At 30.8% G+C, this 19896-nt stretch overlaps 1 protein-coding gene across 3 annotated transcripts; it reads left to right on the top strand.

The window, feature by feature from the left end:
* On the top strand, nucleotides 1–8074 carry CPL4 (C-terminal domain phosphatase-like 4). Of its 3 annotated transcripts, none has more exons than XM_047313097.2 (9): nucleotides 1–337; nucleotides 2220–2362; nucleotides 3010–3086; nucleotides 3608–3723; nucleotides 4465–4645; nucleotides 5589–5878; nucleotides 6829–7014; nucleotides 7103–7141; nucleotides 7270–8074. In XM_047313097.2, the coding sequence occupies exons 2-9, from the start codon at nucleotides 2220–2222 to the stop codon at nucleotides 7561–7563; spliced, it is 1326 nt and encodes a 441-aa protein (XP_047169053.2). In that variant the 5' UTR covers nucleotides 1–337; the 3' UTR covers nucleotides 7564–8074. The 3 variants fall into 3 exon arrangements, with proteins under 3 accessions (XP_047169053.2, XP_087961383.1, XP_087961382.1); XM_088105257.1 differs by having other exon boundaries at nucleotides 3007–3086; XM_088105256.1 differs by lacking the exon at nucleotides 1–337 and having other exon boundaries at nucleotides 2214–2362; nucleotides 3007–3086.
* Nucleotides 8075–19896: the final 11822 nt, after the last annotated feature.

The raw sequence follows: 19896 nt of genomic DNA, 5'->3' as shown, positions 1-19896 counted from the left end.
GACAGAAGAAGACATTCCTTTTTCATGCTACTGAAAAAATGGCGCCTAAATCCCCAAATCTCCTCTGCTAATGAAACAAAAACGTGATTTTCCCCAAATCCCCAAAGAAACTATTAACTTCCCAATTCGATAGAGTTCACCATAGAGCCTAAATCCCAAATCCCTAAAGCGTTTCAATCCCAAAAACCAAACCCTGACGGGAGCCCATAACGTAGGAAATAGGCACCGAGAAAGCCATTTAGCTTTGGTGGCACTGAGAAAGCTGCGGTCACAGTCTTGCTGCTTCGCCGTCGAAGGAAAACCTCTGATCCTTACTTCGTTGGGTGCGACCATTCCTGTAAGTGGTTAATACTGTTTTCGTGGATTTAGCTTGTCTTGCTTGTGTATTGACTTGCTCTCCCTGATAGCATAAGTTTAATATGGTAATGGGAAGAAAAGAGTGGTCCTTGTAATGTTAAACTTTTTTGCTTCATCATTTTTTGCAGGTGGGTAGGATATTAGTAGCACCAGTAGGAAGACTCCCATTTTCATTCATATGATCTAACTTCCGTTTTTTTTCTTACCGAAAAGAATAACTTAAAAAGAGTTTTCTAGCGTAAAAGTGGGAGACGGAAGATACAAGCAACATACATTTTCTTAAGCATGTTAATAAAGTTTACGAGTTTGATTCTTAGCATCATAATTACTAAGAGGGAGATTGTTGTAGGTGGTAGGCAAGGTGGGTCAAGTCATAGTCAAATTATGGCGTTTTGAACTGTTATATTCTCTAGTAGGAAGAGTTGCAACCAGATTATTAGCTATAGTTCTTTTGGCCGAGTGTAATGCTTGATCCAACTAGTTCACACGGATTTTGGGCCATAGATTTATATTCAACTTTTGCATTAGATCTGACAATACTACTTTGTTTCTTACTTTTCCAATATATAAGATTACCTCCAAGTAATGCACAACATTCTGCATCAGAATACCCTAATACTTGAGTATTTCTCACCAACTTCCTATATCTCTTTGGGTTTGAGAAGATTTCACCTTGGTCTCTCATTTACTTCTAATTTAATTCCATAGGATGGGCTTACAATTTGCCAGACTTGTCTCTCCTAAAATGTCAAGAGAGTATTTTCCTTATAAAGTGATAATGCCTTCTTTTGATTGCACCACTTTAATACCAAGAAAATATTTTAGATATAAACTACCTTTCGGTTGAGGGAGAATAACTTTTATACCCTTTCTTAAGGTGTGAATATCCCAAAAAGACCGCGTTTGCAAAAACCTTGTCAGGACACCGAGAGACATTATGAACAAAATAAGTATTCTCAAACACACATGGAGAGAAATGATATAGAAGGTCATTTGGAAAAATTATGGTGTGAGGAACTTTATTTTCAAGAGAGGAAGAAGGCATGCTATTGATTACAAAATAGGCAGTGAGGATTGCATTTCTCTAATGATGAACATAAACATTAGTATTCAACATTAGAGAGTGTGCAATCTCAAGAAGATGTCTATTCTTCCTCTTAGCTATACCTTTGTTATGGAGTGATTGGTGTAAAGTTTCCTTGAAAGATAAGAATGAATAAAACACAACAGAAAAATATTCCTTAACATTATCACTTTTGAGAATTTTAATTATCTTCCCAAATGGGTTCTGGACCATCTACCATCCTAACTCTTTTGACTAGATCCCTTTTGGTGAGTCACCATTTTATTGTATGTTTTGGAAGTAATCTGGAGGATTTTTTTTGTTAAATGATTTTTGGATTATGTAATCCGAAAGTTTTTTTGGATTGCACAATCCTAAAGACACTTTTAACTTCTGGGTTGTATAATTTGTAAAGGTGTAAAGTTGGAAATTTTATATTTATGGGGGTGTGGGAAGAAAAGTGTGGAGGTGCAGGAAGAATTTGCATAGTTTGAATGTATTTAAGCTCAATTAGTTCAACAAGAGTAGGCCCATGTTGAAGTTACCTTGTCAGTACCAATGCCTTGAATAAAAAATTCCTTGGTTACTTATTCTGTTGTCATTCATTTTATCTATCATATTCTTTATACGAGAGTTTTGCTTTCTAGATAGGATTGACATTGTGGGTTGGTTTTCTGTATAATACTCCTTTTGTTTGAGACAGTTTTTTCTTGGATTTCTAGTTGTTATCTGTTTTATTATTCAGTTTGTTGTGACCCCTTTGTTTCTGGATTTGGTTTTGTTGGATGAGTATATGCAGATGAGTGCTGTTGCCGATTCTCCTGTGCATTCATCCAGCAGTGATGACTTTGCTGCATTTCTTGATACCGAACTTGGTGCAAGTTCGCCTGATTCCTCACCAGTTAAAGAGGCTGAAAACGAAGATGACCTTGAGAGTGTCAGGTGCTCTTCATTACCTGCTTTATTCTTTTTATTGTATGTTCTCTGAAAACCAAGATAATGTAATTTATCAACCTGCATAACTTCAGTGTTACTGTAGGGTGTTTATTTTGAGATGCTCGGTGGAATATTTAAGTGTTTGGTTCTTCTCCCTGATAGCTAGTTTTGGAGGGTTAGTTCCTCAAGTGCTTTGGTGCTTCTCAGATTAATTGTTTGGTTTTGATAAATCTTGTAAGATCACAACAAGTGGTTTTAATTACAACGTGGTGTTACTTATATGATAGTACAGTCACTGAAATAAGAATTTGGTATGGTTATCTTTTTTGCATCCTTCTTTCCCTCATTTCTCGTCAACTATTTTATTGAATTTATATTACTACTTGTTATGCATATTTAATAACTAACAGTAAGTGTGCTTTATCCTAGTTTTGCTTTGAATAATTTCAGCTTCTATGAAATCTTATTTTTACTTGTAGTCTGTTGAATTATGAACCAATTTGCAGTCCAAGAGGGCAAGAATGATTTTAGAGTTCATGCTTCTGGTGTATTTATGTTGCAGATATCATTGTGAGAGATGATGCTACAATTTTTTTATTTCATTTTTTGGTTAAATTTCACTAAGTTATACTTTAATTTATGAATTAAAGCAGAATTAAAAGACGCAAAATTGAAAGCATTGAGGAAACTGAGGGGTCTACTTCAGAAGGAATCATCAAACAGAATTTAGGTAAGTATAATTGCTTTAGTTCTTTCCTTGATTATCTTTGGAGGGAACCAGAATCCTTCGCACAACATTTGAAGCTGAGCATAAGTAAAAACATTATTACTCCACTGCTTCACTTTAGAGTGAGAAAATCAATTTTTAAGGAAGTTTGTGCATTTCTTAGTTTTATCTTTGTATAAATCTCTCGAACTAGTTCACCAGTTGAACCTAAGCTTGTCTAAATAGCATTGCCAACTTTAACTTGCTTCAGTCAAATAATTGTTTCCTACTTCACCAAGAGACATTAATAGTTCTTTTTTTAACTAATCCTGTCATTTCTTATAGACAAATGATGCACAGCAATCAGGTTCCTTTTCCAGTCCACACTACCTTTCCTTTGAACTGATGTATAACAATAACTAGATTTTATACTTATTTGTAATGACTCGTCTGCACAACTTTCTCATGTTTGTATAACTATTATTATGGTTCTTATACAACTTTCCATTTTTGTCGGTGTTTGGTTACTTTTTCTTTTGTTGCAGAGGCATCTGTCGATGTAGATGTATGTGCACATCCTGGCTCGTTTGGAAGTATGTGTATAAGATGTGGGCAGAAGTTGGATGGGGAATCTGGTGTGACATTTGGGTACATACATAAGGTATCCATCTGTTTGAGATGGTTATGCTATGGAATTCCAAATTTAGTTTTAGATAGTTGTTACTGCTACATGGCAGTTTTTGCAATTTACGTCACTGTTGGATTAACCTGAAATAAGCTGTACAATGTTAAATAGTGATTTCCTGGTTTAATGGTTATCTATTACGAATAAAATGTGTAGTGATGAACCTGTAGCACCACTCATGGGATAAATTTTTGTATTAAAAATTCTTATAAGAAATAGACATTTGGGTACATACAGAAGGTATGCATTGTTTCAGATGTTTATCTTATGGAGTTACACATTTAGTTTTGGATACTTGTTACAGCGTGACAGTTTTTTGCAATTCATGTCACTCGTATTATTCTGAAATAAGTTGTAGAACAGTAAATAGTGATTTCCTGGTTTAATGGTTGTTTGTTATCTATTAAGAATAAAAAGTGTAGTGTTGAACCTGTAGTACCACTCATTTAGGATATGTTTTTATATTTAAATTCCTATAAGAATTAAAATATGATTTGCTGGGACATTCATATATAAGTGTTAAGTTGAACCAATGGATTATATGTGCCACCAGAATTTGATGGTGTTTGTACTATAAAGATTATAAATATCCTCTAATCTTTAACATAACATTTGCATAATTTGTTAGCAAGATGGTTGGCTAGTAAACATAATCTAGGTTACTTAATTTAGCCAAATACCAGTTTATTAAACATGATGGAAAATTTCTATTTTCAGGGACTAAGACTTCATGATGAGGAAATTTCTAGATTACGCAATACAGACATGAAGAGTTTGGTGTGTCGGAGAAAACTCTACTTTGTTCTAGACCTAGATCACACTCTGCTAAATTCCACTCACCTTTCTCATTTGAGTCCAGAAGAGTCACATTTGCTTAATCAGACAGATTCTCTTGAAGGTACGTGTAAATCAATGTGCTTATGCTTTTGGTAATTGGTAATTGTATTCTAAATCAGAAGTTTTGGTTAAATGTTTTTTTCGTCAATCATTTCATTGATATCAGTTAATCTATTTGGCCATTGCAATCTCGTCTTATTATAAAACTGACTGTAGATATCTGTTATATTACTACTACTGTGTAATTAGATAATCTTTTACTGAAATGTATGCAGCATGAACCTTTTGGACTTGGTTTGTTAGAGTGTGTGGCAGGGGAATGAATGAGTGATTTCTTTCTATTCTCATATTTCTTAATCTTGTGTTTGTTGATTGCATAAGATTACTATCATCGTTTCTTTTTCCATGCTTCATCTAACATGTCATATATAGAATCTAGTTATGCCCTTCTTAAGAATGGGAATAGAAATGGAGAATATCATTTTATTTTTTTATGCAGTTGCAACAACCATGCTTCATCTAACATGTCATAAATAGAGTCAAGTCATGCTGTCCTTCTTAAGAACGGAAAATACAAAAGGGACAGAAAAGAAAGATCTTATTGGATTGGATTGGATGGAAAAAGCAGAGTATAGGAGATCTCTCCTTCTAGGGTTTCCCTTCACAAAGGATTACTCCATTCACAAATTCTCCAATGGTTCAAGATAGAGTGGATCCTTTCCCCTTGCACCCTCCTATGTGTTTAACTTACTAGCCCCAAGACTAACTAATTAATGTCCTAACTTTCTCGAAAAATGACATTTCTTATATAGTTGAAAGTTCTTTGAATAAATTCAACTTAAAAGTTTTTTTTTGTAAAATGAAGCTTTTTCAGTACTTGTAGTTCATTGTGTGTGTATTTTCTATTAACTTTTCCTTTATTTCAACCTTTGATGTTCTGGGTTCTTATTACTTATTGTGGATGTTGCGTTTCTGAACTTATATGTAATGGAATCAAATCATAGATGTCTCTAAAGGTAGCCTCTTCAAATTGGAGCACATGCATATGATGACCAAGTTACGGCCCTTTGTCCGATCATTTCTGAAAGAAGCAAGTGAAATGTTTGAGATGTACATATATACCATGGGTGATAGGCCATATGCATTGGAGATGGCTAAGCTACTTGATCCTCGAGGAGAATACTTCAATGCGAAGGTTATTTCTCGTGATGATGGTACACAGAAGCATCAGAAGGGTCTTGATGTTGTGCTAGGGCAAGAAAGTGCGGTCTTAATTCTTGATGATACAGAACACGTGAGTGCATTGCTCGTTTTTTATTTGTAGTGCTGAGTTAATTAATCGGAATGTTTGTTTGATAAAAAAAATTTATGTGGAAGACTGTCCTAGAGTATTTTTCTTTTAGTCTATATGAATGACATACTGGTTTGGCATGTCCTATGAAGTCAATTGCTTTTTTCTTTTTTATAATTAATTCAGACGTAATGGAAGAAAATATTGTATATCAATTGCTACATGCCTTCCTTTCAGCCGTTGTTAGCAGTCTTGTACGGCTCACAACTTCGGTCAAACTACTTCTAAATGGATATGTTTCAAATTTAATGAAATAAACGAAAAATGAGTGTATAATATGAATAAAAAAGTTATACCCTATACTTGAGTTTGTTATGAAAAAGAATCGCCTTTGTTTGGGTCTAAAGGTCTTTCAGAAATCATTTTGCATAGTTAACCAGTGACTGCTTTTTATCCCATGTTATTGAGAGAGTATTCACTGACTTTGTCGATAATTAATATCCATCGTGGAATCTGGCTAATCACCTTTAGTGAGGTCTCCCTTCCAACCACATTTTTTATTCTCTCTATCTTTATATAAGCAAGCACCTGGTTGAATATTTGTTGTGTCTGAGGATCTTGCATAGCATTGCCCCTCCCAACAGGATTTTAAAGACAACTTGAATGGCAATTTGAACTGGGCACTATTGATCATGTGGTGCTTGAACTACTATAACTGTCATGACTTCCTATCTTTCTCTTGTGAGGTTTTAGTGTAATGGTTTGCCTGATAATGGTCAACAATGGACCCTTTTTGTTTATAAATTGAATATAATTATTTTTTTCTATATAGAAACCTCAGTTTAAGATGTTCTATGATGTACCCGTATAATGAATGTTTCAGGTGCCATTTGTCATTTTGAAATTATGAACTAAATTGTCTCTTTTTAATGGGATGTATGAAAATGTTGCAGGCATGGATGAAGCATAAAGATAATCTTATACTGATGGAAAGATACCATTTTTTTGCTTCGAGTTGTCGGCAGTTTGGTTTCAATTGCAAATCCCTTGCTGAACTGGGAAATGATGAAGATGAAACTGATGGAGCACTTGCAAAAATTCTCAAAGTGCTCAAAAAAGTACATTGCACATTCTTTGATGTATGTCACTTCTCGTATTGCCATCCCGATTACATGTTTGCTATTTCTGATACAATACTAAAATTGTGTGGTGGGGAATTCTTTGTAGAAACATCAAGAAGATCTTGTTAACCGAGATGTGAGGCAGGTAGTCAAGTTACTCATATTTGTTCATCTTATTGCTCTCGTTATGTCAGTGGAAATATTCATTTAGTTTTAGAATTTCAAGGCGTGATTCTCTTGATGAGTTCCTTACAGTCAATTCATCTTTTCAAGGTTTTGTCATCGGTTCGAAGTGAAGTCTTGGGTGGATGTGTGATCGTTTTCAGCCGTATTTTTCATGGTGCGTTACCATCTCTGCGGAAGATGGCAGAGCAGATGGGAGCTACTTGTTTGACAGAAGTTGACCCATCTGTGACACACATAGTTGCTACTGACGTTGGTACTGAGAAGTCCCGATGGGCAGTGAAAGAAAACAAGTTCTTGGTTCATCCCCGATGGATAGAGGCTGCAAATTTTTTTTGGGAAAAGCAGCCTGAGGAGAACTTCATTATCAAGATAAAGCAGTAGTCACTTTTCTTATCAAACACTGCTCTGTGTTCTGTGTTCGTAGTAGTTTTTTTACCATAGCTGTCCAAGTATCTGAAAGGATATCTAGCACCCAACCAGCAACCTTCTGACTGTGAAACTTGAACCATTTTACCATTATTTGTATAGAAAACTTGTTTTTGCTTTTGGACTATTCCTTGTGTCATGGTGGTATTCGTGCTTACAGTGAAAGTTTTGAAGAGAAGGCCGAGAAAAACAGCGTTCTTTTTCATTTAAGCTCATCAGGTTGAAGCAAGACAGTGATAAAATGATTGTCTGATCAACTCAAGAGTTGTACAAGTGTCAGTATTTCAGGGAATTACTTGAATCCTGGGTTGAAATTCTCCCTATCTTCTTCCTCTGTAATGAGGATTGAAGGTCTCATTGCAGATGGGATGTTTGTGTTGGAGGAAAAATCAAGTAAACTTGGTTTTCTGATCACGAATGTTGTAAATTACACATTATTGATCAAATTTTGACGTTATTTTTTTCATTTGTGTTGTGTGTTCAAAGGCATTGTAAGTCATCGATTCCACCAATGTGGAAAATTTTCAAAAGAGAATCATTTATCTACATTTTAAAATAAATAAATGTTCATATACGACATAAATAAAAAAACATCTACAGATGAAGTTATTATTTAACCATTTGTTATGAAGTTTTTACATGGTTAAACGTTATGTGATTTTTTTGTTAATTCAAATATACTACTAATTTTAACAATTTTTAATTTATGATTGAAGATAGTTTAAATTTTAAATCATTGTAACTTTAAAAAAAAATAAGCCAATTTTATTACATAAGATGTAATATAAGTGTTCTGTATGCATAAAGTTTCTGTAATTACTTTTTGTTCAACTTTGAAGTGTAGTTGAACCCTTTGAATCCCTCTTTTGTGGTGTTAAAAACATTGATTTGTGTCCTTTTTGTTTTGTAATGATTGGATGAACTGGTGCTCTCCACATCCAAAATTCCTTCGTACATATCATTTAAAAAATTTCTACACATAAGACATACAATTAACATAAAATTAACAACTTTATAGCAGAGAAAGAATTGTAGCTTAAAAATGTGCAATGAATAGACAAGAGATAAGAAACTGAAGCAAGATAAAGTTTCTCCCATGCATGCATGTGTGCTGTGCCTTAACAATCTAAACAACCACATGCACATCCACATGCCACATTCTTTCACAACCTCTCTTCCTCTTTATTCTTTACATTGCAAAACCAATCCAAACTTCCCATTACTTCTACCTCAAAATCAAATACAATTTCATTTCAAGTGTTGAATAGCCAAGAATTTGGAATCCTACGTCAAATCCGTATGGGTATGGCACGTGGAAAGTGTACTAATTATGCCTAATGTTGGCCCAATGTTGGGGTTACCCACTCTCCTAATTCTAACATTATATCATCAACTTCTCTTTTCAGGATTTTCTATCATAATGTTACTTAATTATAAAGGAAAACGATATTTTTGATAATATTTTAACATCATTTATATATCATTATGTGATTGATAAAAATTATTTCACAATCAATAATAATAATTATAAACATCCATATGAACCAATCACATAATGATACGTAGATAGTGTTAAAATGTTGTCAAAATATCATTATCCTTCTAACAATTATCTATAAGATAAAATACAAAATTAAAAACTTACTTATGATTTTTTAATCTGATAAATTACTATCGAATAATCGAGAGATGATTGTTTTTATTTTGATTTTAAATCTAAGTTAGTGTGAGAAAAAACTTTTTTTTTTGTTTTTGTTTTTTTTTTGAGTCAGAATGTAATTTTGTAAATTATGGGAGGTAGCTTTAAAAGTTAAATTGGTGGTTAACATATTATGATGAAAAGGAAGATAAGAGTGGTAGACAATGCATGTGTGGTTAGAAAGAACATCCTCAACCACTTGTTACTCTAATTTACAAAATAAGTGAAAACATAAGCCTTGACCACTGTCAACTATGAAGACAAACACACATGTCACTCAATTTATCATTTCACATCATTACTTTCCCATCATCATATGCAACACAATTATTCTACAAATGTTTGGTTACTACCTATTATTGATCACATAACTACAACATAAACACCTGTTCTATATCTTAGACATCATTAAAACCAATTAAGCTCTGTGAGATTTTCTTTAGAATATTCTCTTTATAAGTTTGATAAGATTGTTAGGTGTTGGAAGTGGAGGTCCATATATATCATTAAAAATCTCGACCTTTAGAATACAAGGGACACAAAAGAGTTAAAGTAAGTCCCATATTGAATAAACAAATATAACAAACGAAGTTATTATTAAAGTTGCACAAAATTTCCAATTCCTTTTGTTCCTCTGAGTAATAAAGAAGAAACATTATTGAAATTTGATTATCTTATCAGTGGAAGAATATTTCTTAATAGCAACATCATGGTAAAAAAAAATGCAAAACATTCTGTCATTTATCTGAAACTTTTTAAGAATTTTTCACATGTTTCTCCATTCCTAATTTTGGTCCCGTTCCAATGTTCACCACACACACATACATAATATATATATATATATATATATATATATATATATATATATATATATATATATATATATATATACACATATATTTTATAATAACATTGTACAAATTTAGACCTTTTGTTTTTCTATTTCTTAGCAACTTAATATTTAAAATAATTATTTTTTATTTCATGTTTAGTAAAAATAATTTCTTAATTAACAAATAAACATTTTTTCCCTTTAAAAAAACTTACCATAGAAATATTTTTCATATTTCTTATATTTACTCATCTGCAAAGTTTTTTTTTTTTTACTGTTTTTTATCTTTTTTTTTTCATTAATTTCTTTTATTCCTTAATCTAATCAAAACACGTGTCACTGGAGAACGTGAGCCTGGACCGCTATCAACATTATAGGTGAAGACAAAGACTATGTCTGGTCATTGTCCACAAAACTTCCAAATTCACCCATGACAAAGGATAAAAATAAGGTTTAATAGCCAATTTAGTCCTCACTTTGGTTGAAAAATCTCAATTTAGTCCCTCGTTATAAAAGTGTTTTGAATTAGTCCTAACTTTTAAAATAGTGGGTCAGATTGGTCCTTTCTGTTAAATATAAGTTAACAAAATTAATGGATGATGATGTGACACAACTTAAAGCTAACGAGGGACCAATCTAACACATCAGCTTTAAGCTGTGTCACATCATCATCCATTAATTTCGTTAACTTATATTTAACGAAAGGGACCAATCTGACCCACTATTTTAAAAGTTAGGACTAATGTAAAACACTTTTATAACGAGAGACTAAATTGAGATTTTTCAACCAAAGTGGGGACTAAATTGGCTATTAAACCTAAAAATAACTATTTTTCAGTATAAGTAAAATAAATAAATTATACGCATAATGTCTTTTTCCTATAGACTAAAATGATTTTTTTTATGAAATACTTTATAGAATACTTGTTAAACAGTTTTATTAAATTATTTTTTTCTAAAATTAAGACTTAATTCAATTTTAAGAATCTATAAATTTAAGTATATTTAATCAAGTTCTTACAAACATTTTTTTATTCAATTGAGTATTTAAAATATTTATTTATTTTCTTATAATTATTTTGTTGTTTGATTAACAAAAGAACATAATTGTTATTTATATCCATCTGTATTTGACTTATTAACTAATATATGTCTTTTCTTCTATATTCTCTAACTAAATAGTTAATATCTTTTTTCAAAAAAGAAAAAAGGAGTTGAAAAAGAAATTAATTAAAGAGAGAAATAATAACTTCACACCAGATAATATGAAAAAAGTTATTAATTTCCTTCCCTTTAAAAAAATGTTAATTATTACTATTTTATTAATGAGAAAATTGAACTCACTATTTTTCTCCTTTCTTTTTAACTTTATCATTTAACCATTTTAATAATTTAATAAATAAATTGATGATAAAATAAATAAATAATAACTATATTATATTATTGACATGACATTTTATTTTCATTTTTTTATTTTATTAAATCCTAGATTAAACAAAATAAAAAATAAAAAGGTGGTCTTGTGTCAAAGGACCAATGTTGTTGAGAAAACACGTTTCTCTAGGTTACCAAACACTAGAGATAAACATGTCACAAGTTTTCTTTTTATTGAAAAAAAATCTTCTTATTTAAATCTTGCAATGATATTGAGTCTGTTAATTTATGTTGATTCCTTTAATTTTTTAAAATAGTTTTTTTTATTGTATATTTGTTTAGCTTGTTTAGTTTAATAATAAATAGTTTATATTTTTTAATACAAAATTTATCTTATGTTAAATTAAATAATTTTCAAAAGTCGTTTATTTAAAAAAGGACATCAATCTAAATTTTAAATTTAAATAAAGTGATTTAAGAAAATGACAAAAGAAGTAGAAGTGACAGTGTTGGAATACATGCGTGCTGTTGCAGCATTTGGCTCTGTGTAATAAATAGAGGGGCCCACACAGCTCTATCATTTCAAAATCAAATAAATATAGTTCAAATTTGGTTTATTTTTATTTTAAAATCATAAAAACTTGCCTATTTAGCATAAATGAATCTAATCAGAGTAGATTTTAAAAAACTTGATTGGATTTTTAATATATGAAATTTCTTTATGGGTATAATTTTAAATACACAGAATAAAAAATTATAAAAATGAAAAGTTTATAAATAATGTATAATTTAAAAAATGTATATTTTTATTAATATTATTTTGTAAGTTTCAGATGTTAATTTATACGTTATTGTAACATGTAATCCTAATGAGAATTAATTAAGTTGTATCTATTCCTTTTTATAGTAAATTGCATGTGATATGCATCCTTAGATTGAATTAAAGTGAAAATATTTGAATTTAAAGTATAATTGTATACAATTATTTTAATTAAATTAGAGTATTCCAATTTAGTTAAAAATGAGCTATTACCATTATTGATAGTATATTTATTATTTTGGCTTAATTAGTATAATGATGATTAAAAATAATAATTGAAATATGAAATGTTTTGAATTAAAACTTATATCTCTTGAATGACAAAACAATGTTTAAGTAGTAAGTAATAATTGTATGTACAATTTAGTGTTTTTAAGTGTAAAAATGAATGTTCCAGTAATTAAACATGTCACTTAAATTATAATTTATAACTTGAACAAAATAGATGATAGGAAATTTCTACCTCTATTAAAACATTCAATGTTTAAGTGGAAAAATTGTCACTCAAACATTATAAGGTCTGACTATAATGCATTACGCTTCTAAAACTTGTTTAAATAAGCAACAACCATATTACTCAAGAAACCACATTGATGAAATATAGTGTTCTTGAAAATTGTTGGAATATGCATCAAGTCATTAAGCAACATTGTATTTGTTCAAATGTTGAACTTGAATATTGAATAATCATTTGAAGATAACCTTTTTGAGATTATAATACTATATTGATGTTATAAATTGTAAAATCTGTATATAATGATGTTTATTTATTGATAAAAATGTTATAAGACATTTTACTTTATTCTAGATAGTGTAGTTTTTTTATATATATAATTTTGCATATTTTGTATTTAGTTTATTTTTACTCAAACGAGATAATTTTGTTAGAAAAAAAAACATAAATGACAATTATAGTTCAAACAAAAATGCATCTAAGCAAAAGAGTGATAACAAACAAATTTTTTCTCTTATATACTTTTATCTAAGCAAAAATTCCTAAAAAATGTTGAAAAAAATAAGACTATAAAAAAAATTAAGCGTGGAGTTAAGAATCCTATATATTTGGTATAGACTGGTAAAATGAACAATATATTAAAAGAAAAAAAAATCTCAAACTTATTAACTTAAGATTTTAAATTTAAGACAACATTAAATCTTTTATCAAGATTTACTAATGATTCATTAATACAAGAAAAACTCACAAAAAGTAAATAACATAATGAACACAACCTTTGACTACAGTAACCTAAGCCATGCAGTAATACAAATGAAGGTTCTGAGAGAAACAGTTGGAACCATCCTTTGCTTGTCGACCAGTTTTTCATTTACTGGGAATCAAATAAGAACAACAATTTTCATTTCAATTTAATTTCTTTTTAAGTGAAACACATATTTGAGAATGAAAATAAATTTTAAGTTTTATTTTTTTCATCCATAACAAATAAAATCATGTTGGAAAATTTACAAACTCGCGCGTCATGATTGTTTTGGTAGATATTTTGTGAAATCGAGACACTAACCTTCTGACATATTCTCCTTTTCTCCGAATGTCTGAATTGTCGAAGTCGCTCGCTTTCCTTCAATCCGAGCCACTCGCTCCTCTACGACCGCTCGGCCTTCAGTAGGGACCGCACAATCTCCTTTTTTATAGAGGGGGGAGGTACCTGCATAAGGCACTCCGACGCTCAAGTTAGGAGCGATTTGAAGAGATTTTGCTCTTAATTGAATGTTTAGTGAATTGTTTTCACTGTTGAGTATTTGAGAGTAGTTGAGCGTGAGTAGAATGTGAATGGAACGTACCCGACTATTGGCCCTGACCTTACATTTATAATTTACCTCATGGACCCTAAACTGACACAGGCCCAATAAAATATAAACAAACTTACCTTAAAATCCGGTCGGTTTCTCATAAACAGTATATCCAATATCTTTAACTAGATATTTTAGATTTGGTGTTGACCGAACGACTAATAATTAGTAATCGTTCGGTAAAAACTATATCTGATACATGCCCCCTAAGTCTGAGTTAATCATTCGGCTTTTAGCTATGATTAACTATAGGACTTATGAGCTTGAAAGAGGCCGGACGGTTTGTGCGTATGATGTTGTCACTTGTACTGAAGAGCAAAAATAATTTGAATCCGCATGTGGTTAGAAAAATGTAGTCAACCAATTAACATTAAATAATTTGGGTTATGAAGTCGGATGACCGAATGTTTGAACACTTGAAGCCATGGAAGGCCGAGCAGTTGAGGCCGAATGGCCAAATACTTGAGGCCGAATGACCAAATACCTAAGGCCGAATTGCCGAATACATGTGAGGCCAAATGATCGAATACCTAAGAAGCCGAAGGGTTGAATACCTATGAGTGAGCCTTCATCTGGGGACTGTCTTTACCATTCGGTTTATAGTCCATGGGAGACTGTATTTACCGCTCGGTTTATAGTCCATGGGGGACTGTATTTTCCGTTCGGCCATAGGGGAGTGTCTTTACCACTCGGTTTATAGTCCATAGGGGACTGTATTTTCCGTTCGGTTTATAGTCCATGGGGGATTGTCTTTGATTTATAGTCCATCGAGGACTGTCTTTGTCGTTCGATTTTGAACGTAGGAGTTCGGTTTGGAACGTTCCCTGAGTTTTGTGGACGACCCTGTAAGGTCGATTGGCCGAGTACCTGTGAGGCCGAATGACCTAATAGTTGAGGTCGAAAGGCCGAATACATGTGAGGCCGAATGGCCTAATACCTGTGAGGTCGAATGGCCTAATAGTTGAGGCCAAAGGGCCGAATACCTGTGAGGTCGAATGGCCTAATAGTTGAGGCCGAATGGCCGAATTCCTATGAGGCCGAATGGCCTAATACCTACGAGGCCGAATGGCCTAATTCCTATGACATGGTTGAACACTTGATGCTAAATTTGGCTAAGTGGTGAGTGCATCATTGGGCCCTTAATAAATCTTGAACAATATTATAATATGGAATTAAGATATTTAAATTAAATCATGTAAATTAAATAATAAAATGAATCTATATCAAAATAATTATATGTAAAGTCGTAGAAGCTTGTTGATGTTGATGGTGAGACTACATCCTTGTCCGGTTCCTTGTGGTTATAAAGGATGCCCTCGGTCCCACAGTGAGCGCCAAAATGTTTCGGTAGATATTTTATGGGACCGAGACACTAACCTTTCTGACGTATTCTCCTTGCCTCCGAACGCCTGAATTGTCGAAGTCGCTCGCTTTCCTTCAATCCGAGCCGCTCGCTCCTCTACGACTGCTCAGCCTTTCGTGGGGACCGCACGGTCTCCTTCTTGACAGAGGGGGAGGTACCTGCACAAAGCATCCCGACGCTCAAGTTAGGAGCGGTTTGAAGAACTTTTGCTCTTAATTTTTAATTGTGTTTCACTGTTGAGTATTTGAGAGTAGTTGAGCGTGAGTAGAATGTGAATTGAACGAACTTGACTGTTGTCCCTGACCTTATAATTATAATTTACCTTATGGACCTTAAACTAACACAGACCCAACAAAATATAAACAAATTTATCTTAAAATCCGATCGGTTTCTCATAAAGAGCATATCCAATATCTTTAGCTACATATTTTAAATTTGGTGTTGACCGAAAGGCTAATAATTAGTAACCGTTTGATAAACAATGTATTCGATACAATGATATATCTGTTGAACTATTGCAGGATTTATACATATATATCTCTTATTGAAATCAATTTTAGATTAAAAATAATAAGCTTACTAGTATATTTTTGAATTTCACTGAAAAATACCTAAATTACTGTGATAAAAATATGATTTAATTTAAGGTGTCGAGAGAATCAAACAAACTCATACATGTTCTATAGAAATATATTAATATAATTATTCTTTCAGTTCGTTAATTATCATACTAAATTCTATTAAAACATTAATTTTTACCATTAGTGTTTTATTTGTGGTATAAAGAAGGGAAGTATAGCCTAATAATATATATATATATATATATATATATATATATATATATATATATATATATATATATATATATATATTATATAAAGAAGTCTGATGCATGGTACAAACATATGGGAAGATACTTATAAAATAGATAACCTAAACAAATTCACCGAAGAAAATGATAAGTTAAAAAATTGGTAGAATACATCTATTGATTGATTACAATTTATACGCACATGTATACGATAACTTAATACAATTATTTAATTAACACAGCTATAATAATTTATTACCAAAATGATACAGTTTGATACTATTGGAATAATACATATTTAATACATATAATATATTAATTCATCATATATAAAATCTTATAACTCATAAATATACAATTTAATGTAGGTATGCACTCAGTAATATTTATACTTTGTTAAACAGGTTATTATCCACTACTCACTGAAGTTAATATTTTCATCCCTAAACACACACACACACACACACACACATATATATATATATATATATATATATATATATATATATATATATATATATATATATTACAAAAGATTGATAATGATTAATCCTAAACAACCAAAGAAATCAACGAAAAGCATGTAATGATATGATATGATGATAACGTCATTCTTTTTGTAAAATGGTTCGCTTAATTATTATAAAATAGTTCACTCAACGAGATCATGTCGTTACTCGATGAAACCATGTTGTCGTTTAACAAACTGGACTTAAAATGGTTCTAAACCTATATTAGAAAGTGAAGTCCAGTAGTGTCCTATCACCACTCAACCCTAGATCATTTGCAAAAATGATCACTTGAAAGTGGCGCTCAACGATTTGGACCTAAAATGCTTTCAAACTTGAAATGCCAAACTAGTGCTCAATGTCACATCAGTCTCGTTCAATGCCATATCAAAAAATTTCAACTTCAAATCTATAATTTAGGAAACCATGGAGATCAAATTAGTATTCCTAACTTAATGCTTGGTTAAAAACACAATTTTTAATGTCATAATGAACACCAACTCGATCTAATGACCAAATCCTCAGTTTTCTCAATCACCACAATCCAAGTACAACCAACACTCAGTTTAAGCAATTTAACACACTATACAATTCAACAAAAAACAACAATCATGTTCAACATACCAAATTCAATCAATAATATCCAACTTACGCACACTAAAACTTACACACAGTCTAACTTCGTTTACCTGACACATGACCAAAAACTCAGGATGATCCTAAGATAGCTCCACAAGTATATAATACTTTATCTGCTCCTATCAACAACAAAAACATGATCAAGAGATACTAAAACCATCAACAAAGATTCTTATTGAAGACTTAAATGTCACATGCAAGCTAAGGTAACTTACATGCGTGAAAAAACATAAAAAGTAAGCAAAAACACATAAATCAACTTACTTTTTTATAGAAATTAATGGGTTAGATTTAAATACCTCATATCAAAGACTACTCATGCATTTTGTGATATTGAAACATAGAAACAATAAGTCAAATATCTTAGAGAGAGTAAAAAACTATAATAACAAAAATCTAAAAAGATGATATAATTTTAAATAATAAGATTCGTTTACATAAATTTATTTATATTTATAACTTTTTAACATTAAAATAATCAAATCTTATTATTTAAAATACTCTATTACCTCTAAAACTCTAATTTTCATATTTTTTTCATCTTAATTATTTCTTCATACTATTTTTGTTATAACGTAACTGAGTTAAAATTTTCTCTTTCAATAATATTATATAAAAAGAGTGATAAATATTGAATATGTTAAATATCTTATATAAATTATAAATTATTTCACACATGTATACAATTATATAATTAAAACCCCCGTAATAATTTATTATAAAATGATACAGTTTGATACGGGTAAAATAGAATTAAGAGGTCTCTATTATCATCCCATTATTTATTATTATTTTTTATTAATTTGTTTTCGTAAAAATACACTTGACCACCTCAGATTAGATCTGTAAGATATTACCATTCCTATAGAGTATGTATTTAATTAATATCTATAACAGTCAATACAAATCATTAAATTTAATTTTTGTCCTTTTTCTATAACAGTTTGAAATTAAAACCAGGCATATAATTATAAATAATTTATTATATATAGAGAGAGGACGGTTTAGTCTGTATGGCCCTTCCTCTTTTTTTAATTTCAGTATCATTGACAGATACGTTGAAATAATTTGGAAAATTATATTGAAAAATTTCAACTCTGTCTAGACCAAATTAATTATGTTAAAAAATAAACACGTGACCTCACTTATTCTTCATAAATAAATAGATAAATAAAATGAAGCTTACCTAAAAGATATTTATTTTAATGAAATTATGACAGGATACATTCAACAGTATTAAAGTACATGGAGACATAAAAAAGAAATTATAAATTAAAATGTTAATAACTTTCTAGTATAAAATCATTTATAATTTGCCACAATTAATAATCATGTTTAAAATTTAAATTAATATGCCAAAAATCTCATTATTTTATATTTTAATATATTAAGAAGAAATCAAATTATATTTTACATAAATTTATGTTACTTTTATCCACATACTCCATTAGCTAAGGCCTTAAAATAACCACAGTTACATATTGAAAGTAATTGAACCATTTCTGTATCGAATTACTTGAGAAATAAATTGAAAAATAATTATAATTATTTCTACATTGAATATTAATTAAGATAGCTTTTGTTATTTAAAAAAAAAAACTCAAAAGTTAAGTGAGTAAATTATAAAAGTAACATATTTTTTCCAATGACGTACTCTGTTAAAAAAGAGAAAGAAATTATCATTGTAAAATCTGGTTAATGTATGGATCAATCTGCATAAATTTTCTCATACGGTTTCTCTACTGCTTGTACAGAAATGAATTTTAATTTATAAAAATAATTTTTTTCTCTTAGTTTTTTTTCTCAAAAAAAAAGTAATTAGAAAAGGTGTTCAAATATAATATTTTGTTAGGTTAAGATATTTTTTCGACGGAAATTAAGACGAGTCATAAGAAGACACATAATAAATAAAATGAGAGATAATTAATGGTATTAAGTAAAGTAGTAATATATTTGTATAAAAGAAATATTAATTTAATGACGTGATTTTTTTGTTTGTAATGGAAATGCACTAATGAGATTGATCATGGCAGGATGATCCGTGACCATTGATTAAGCAAGGTCCTAACGAGGAAGTTTGTTACCGCCACAAAGACAGAGGCACAGAGGGGCCCTGTGTGCTCACACATCTGACCATAATAATTGTGAGAGAAATACCTTTCACAATTAATTAGAAAAAATAAATTTAATGAGAATTAGGAAATGTTAAAAGAATAAGATAAAAATAGAAGAGGAACCTCGAGATTGATGGATGGATCGGACGGTGTGACTTGATTTGCTTAAACAGTGGCATCTGGTGTGGTGTGGTTTGATTGAGTGGGCGAAATGGAAAAGACAAGTCCATGATGGAGTGGCAGAATGGTCCATACACGTGTTGGTATTGTGGACCGTCAGATCTAAATGAGCGCTATAAATTGAAGAGGAAGCACTGT

Source organism: Vigna umbellata, chromosome 1, assembly GCF_029865625.1.
Source record: "Vigna umbellata cultivar VRB3 chromosome 1, Vumbellata_1.0, whole genome shotgun sequence".
Classification (NCBI taxonomy): Eukaryota; Viridiplantae; Streptophyta; class Magnoliopsida; order Fabales; family Fabaceae; genus Vigna; species Vigna umbellata.
The sequence above is the reverse complement of the archived record's forward strand: the minus strand, read 5'-3'. Positions and strand labels throughout refer to the sequence as shown.

Excerpts from the sequence above, each read along its gene's own strand:
- CPL4 (XM_088105256.1), top strand. The coding sequence starts at position 2,214 with ATGCAGATGAGTGCTGTTGCCGATTCTCCTGTGCATTCATCCAGCAGT. Across the intron at positions 3,087-3,607 it reads AATCATCAAACAGAATTTAG|AGGCATCTGTCGATGTAGAT; the intron begins GTAAGTATAATT and ends CTTTTGTTGCAG. Across the intron at positions 7,142-7,269 it reads TTAACCGAGATGTGAGGCAG|GTTTTGTCATCGGTTCGAAG; the intron begins GTAGTCAAGTTA and ends CATCTTTTCAAG.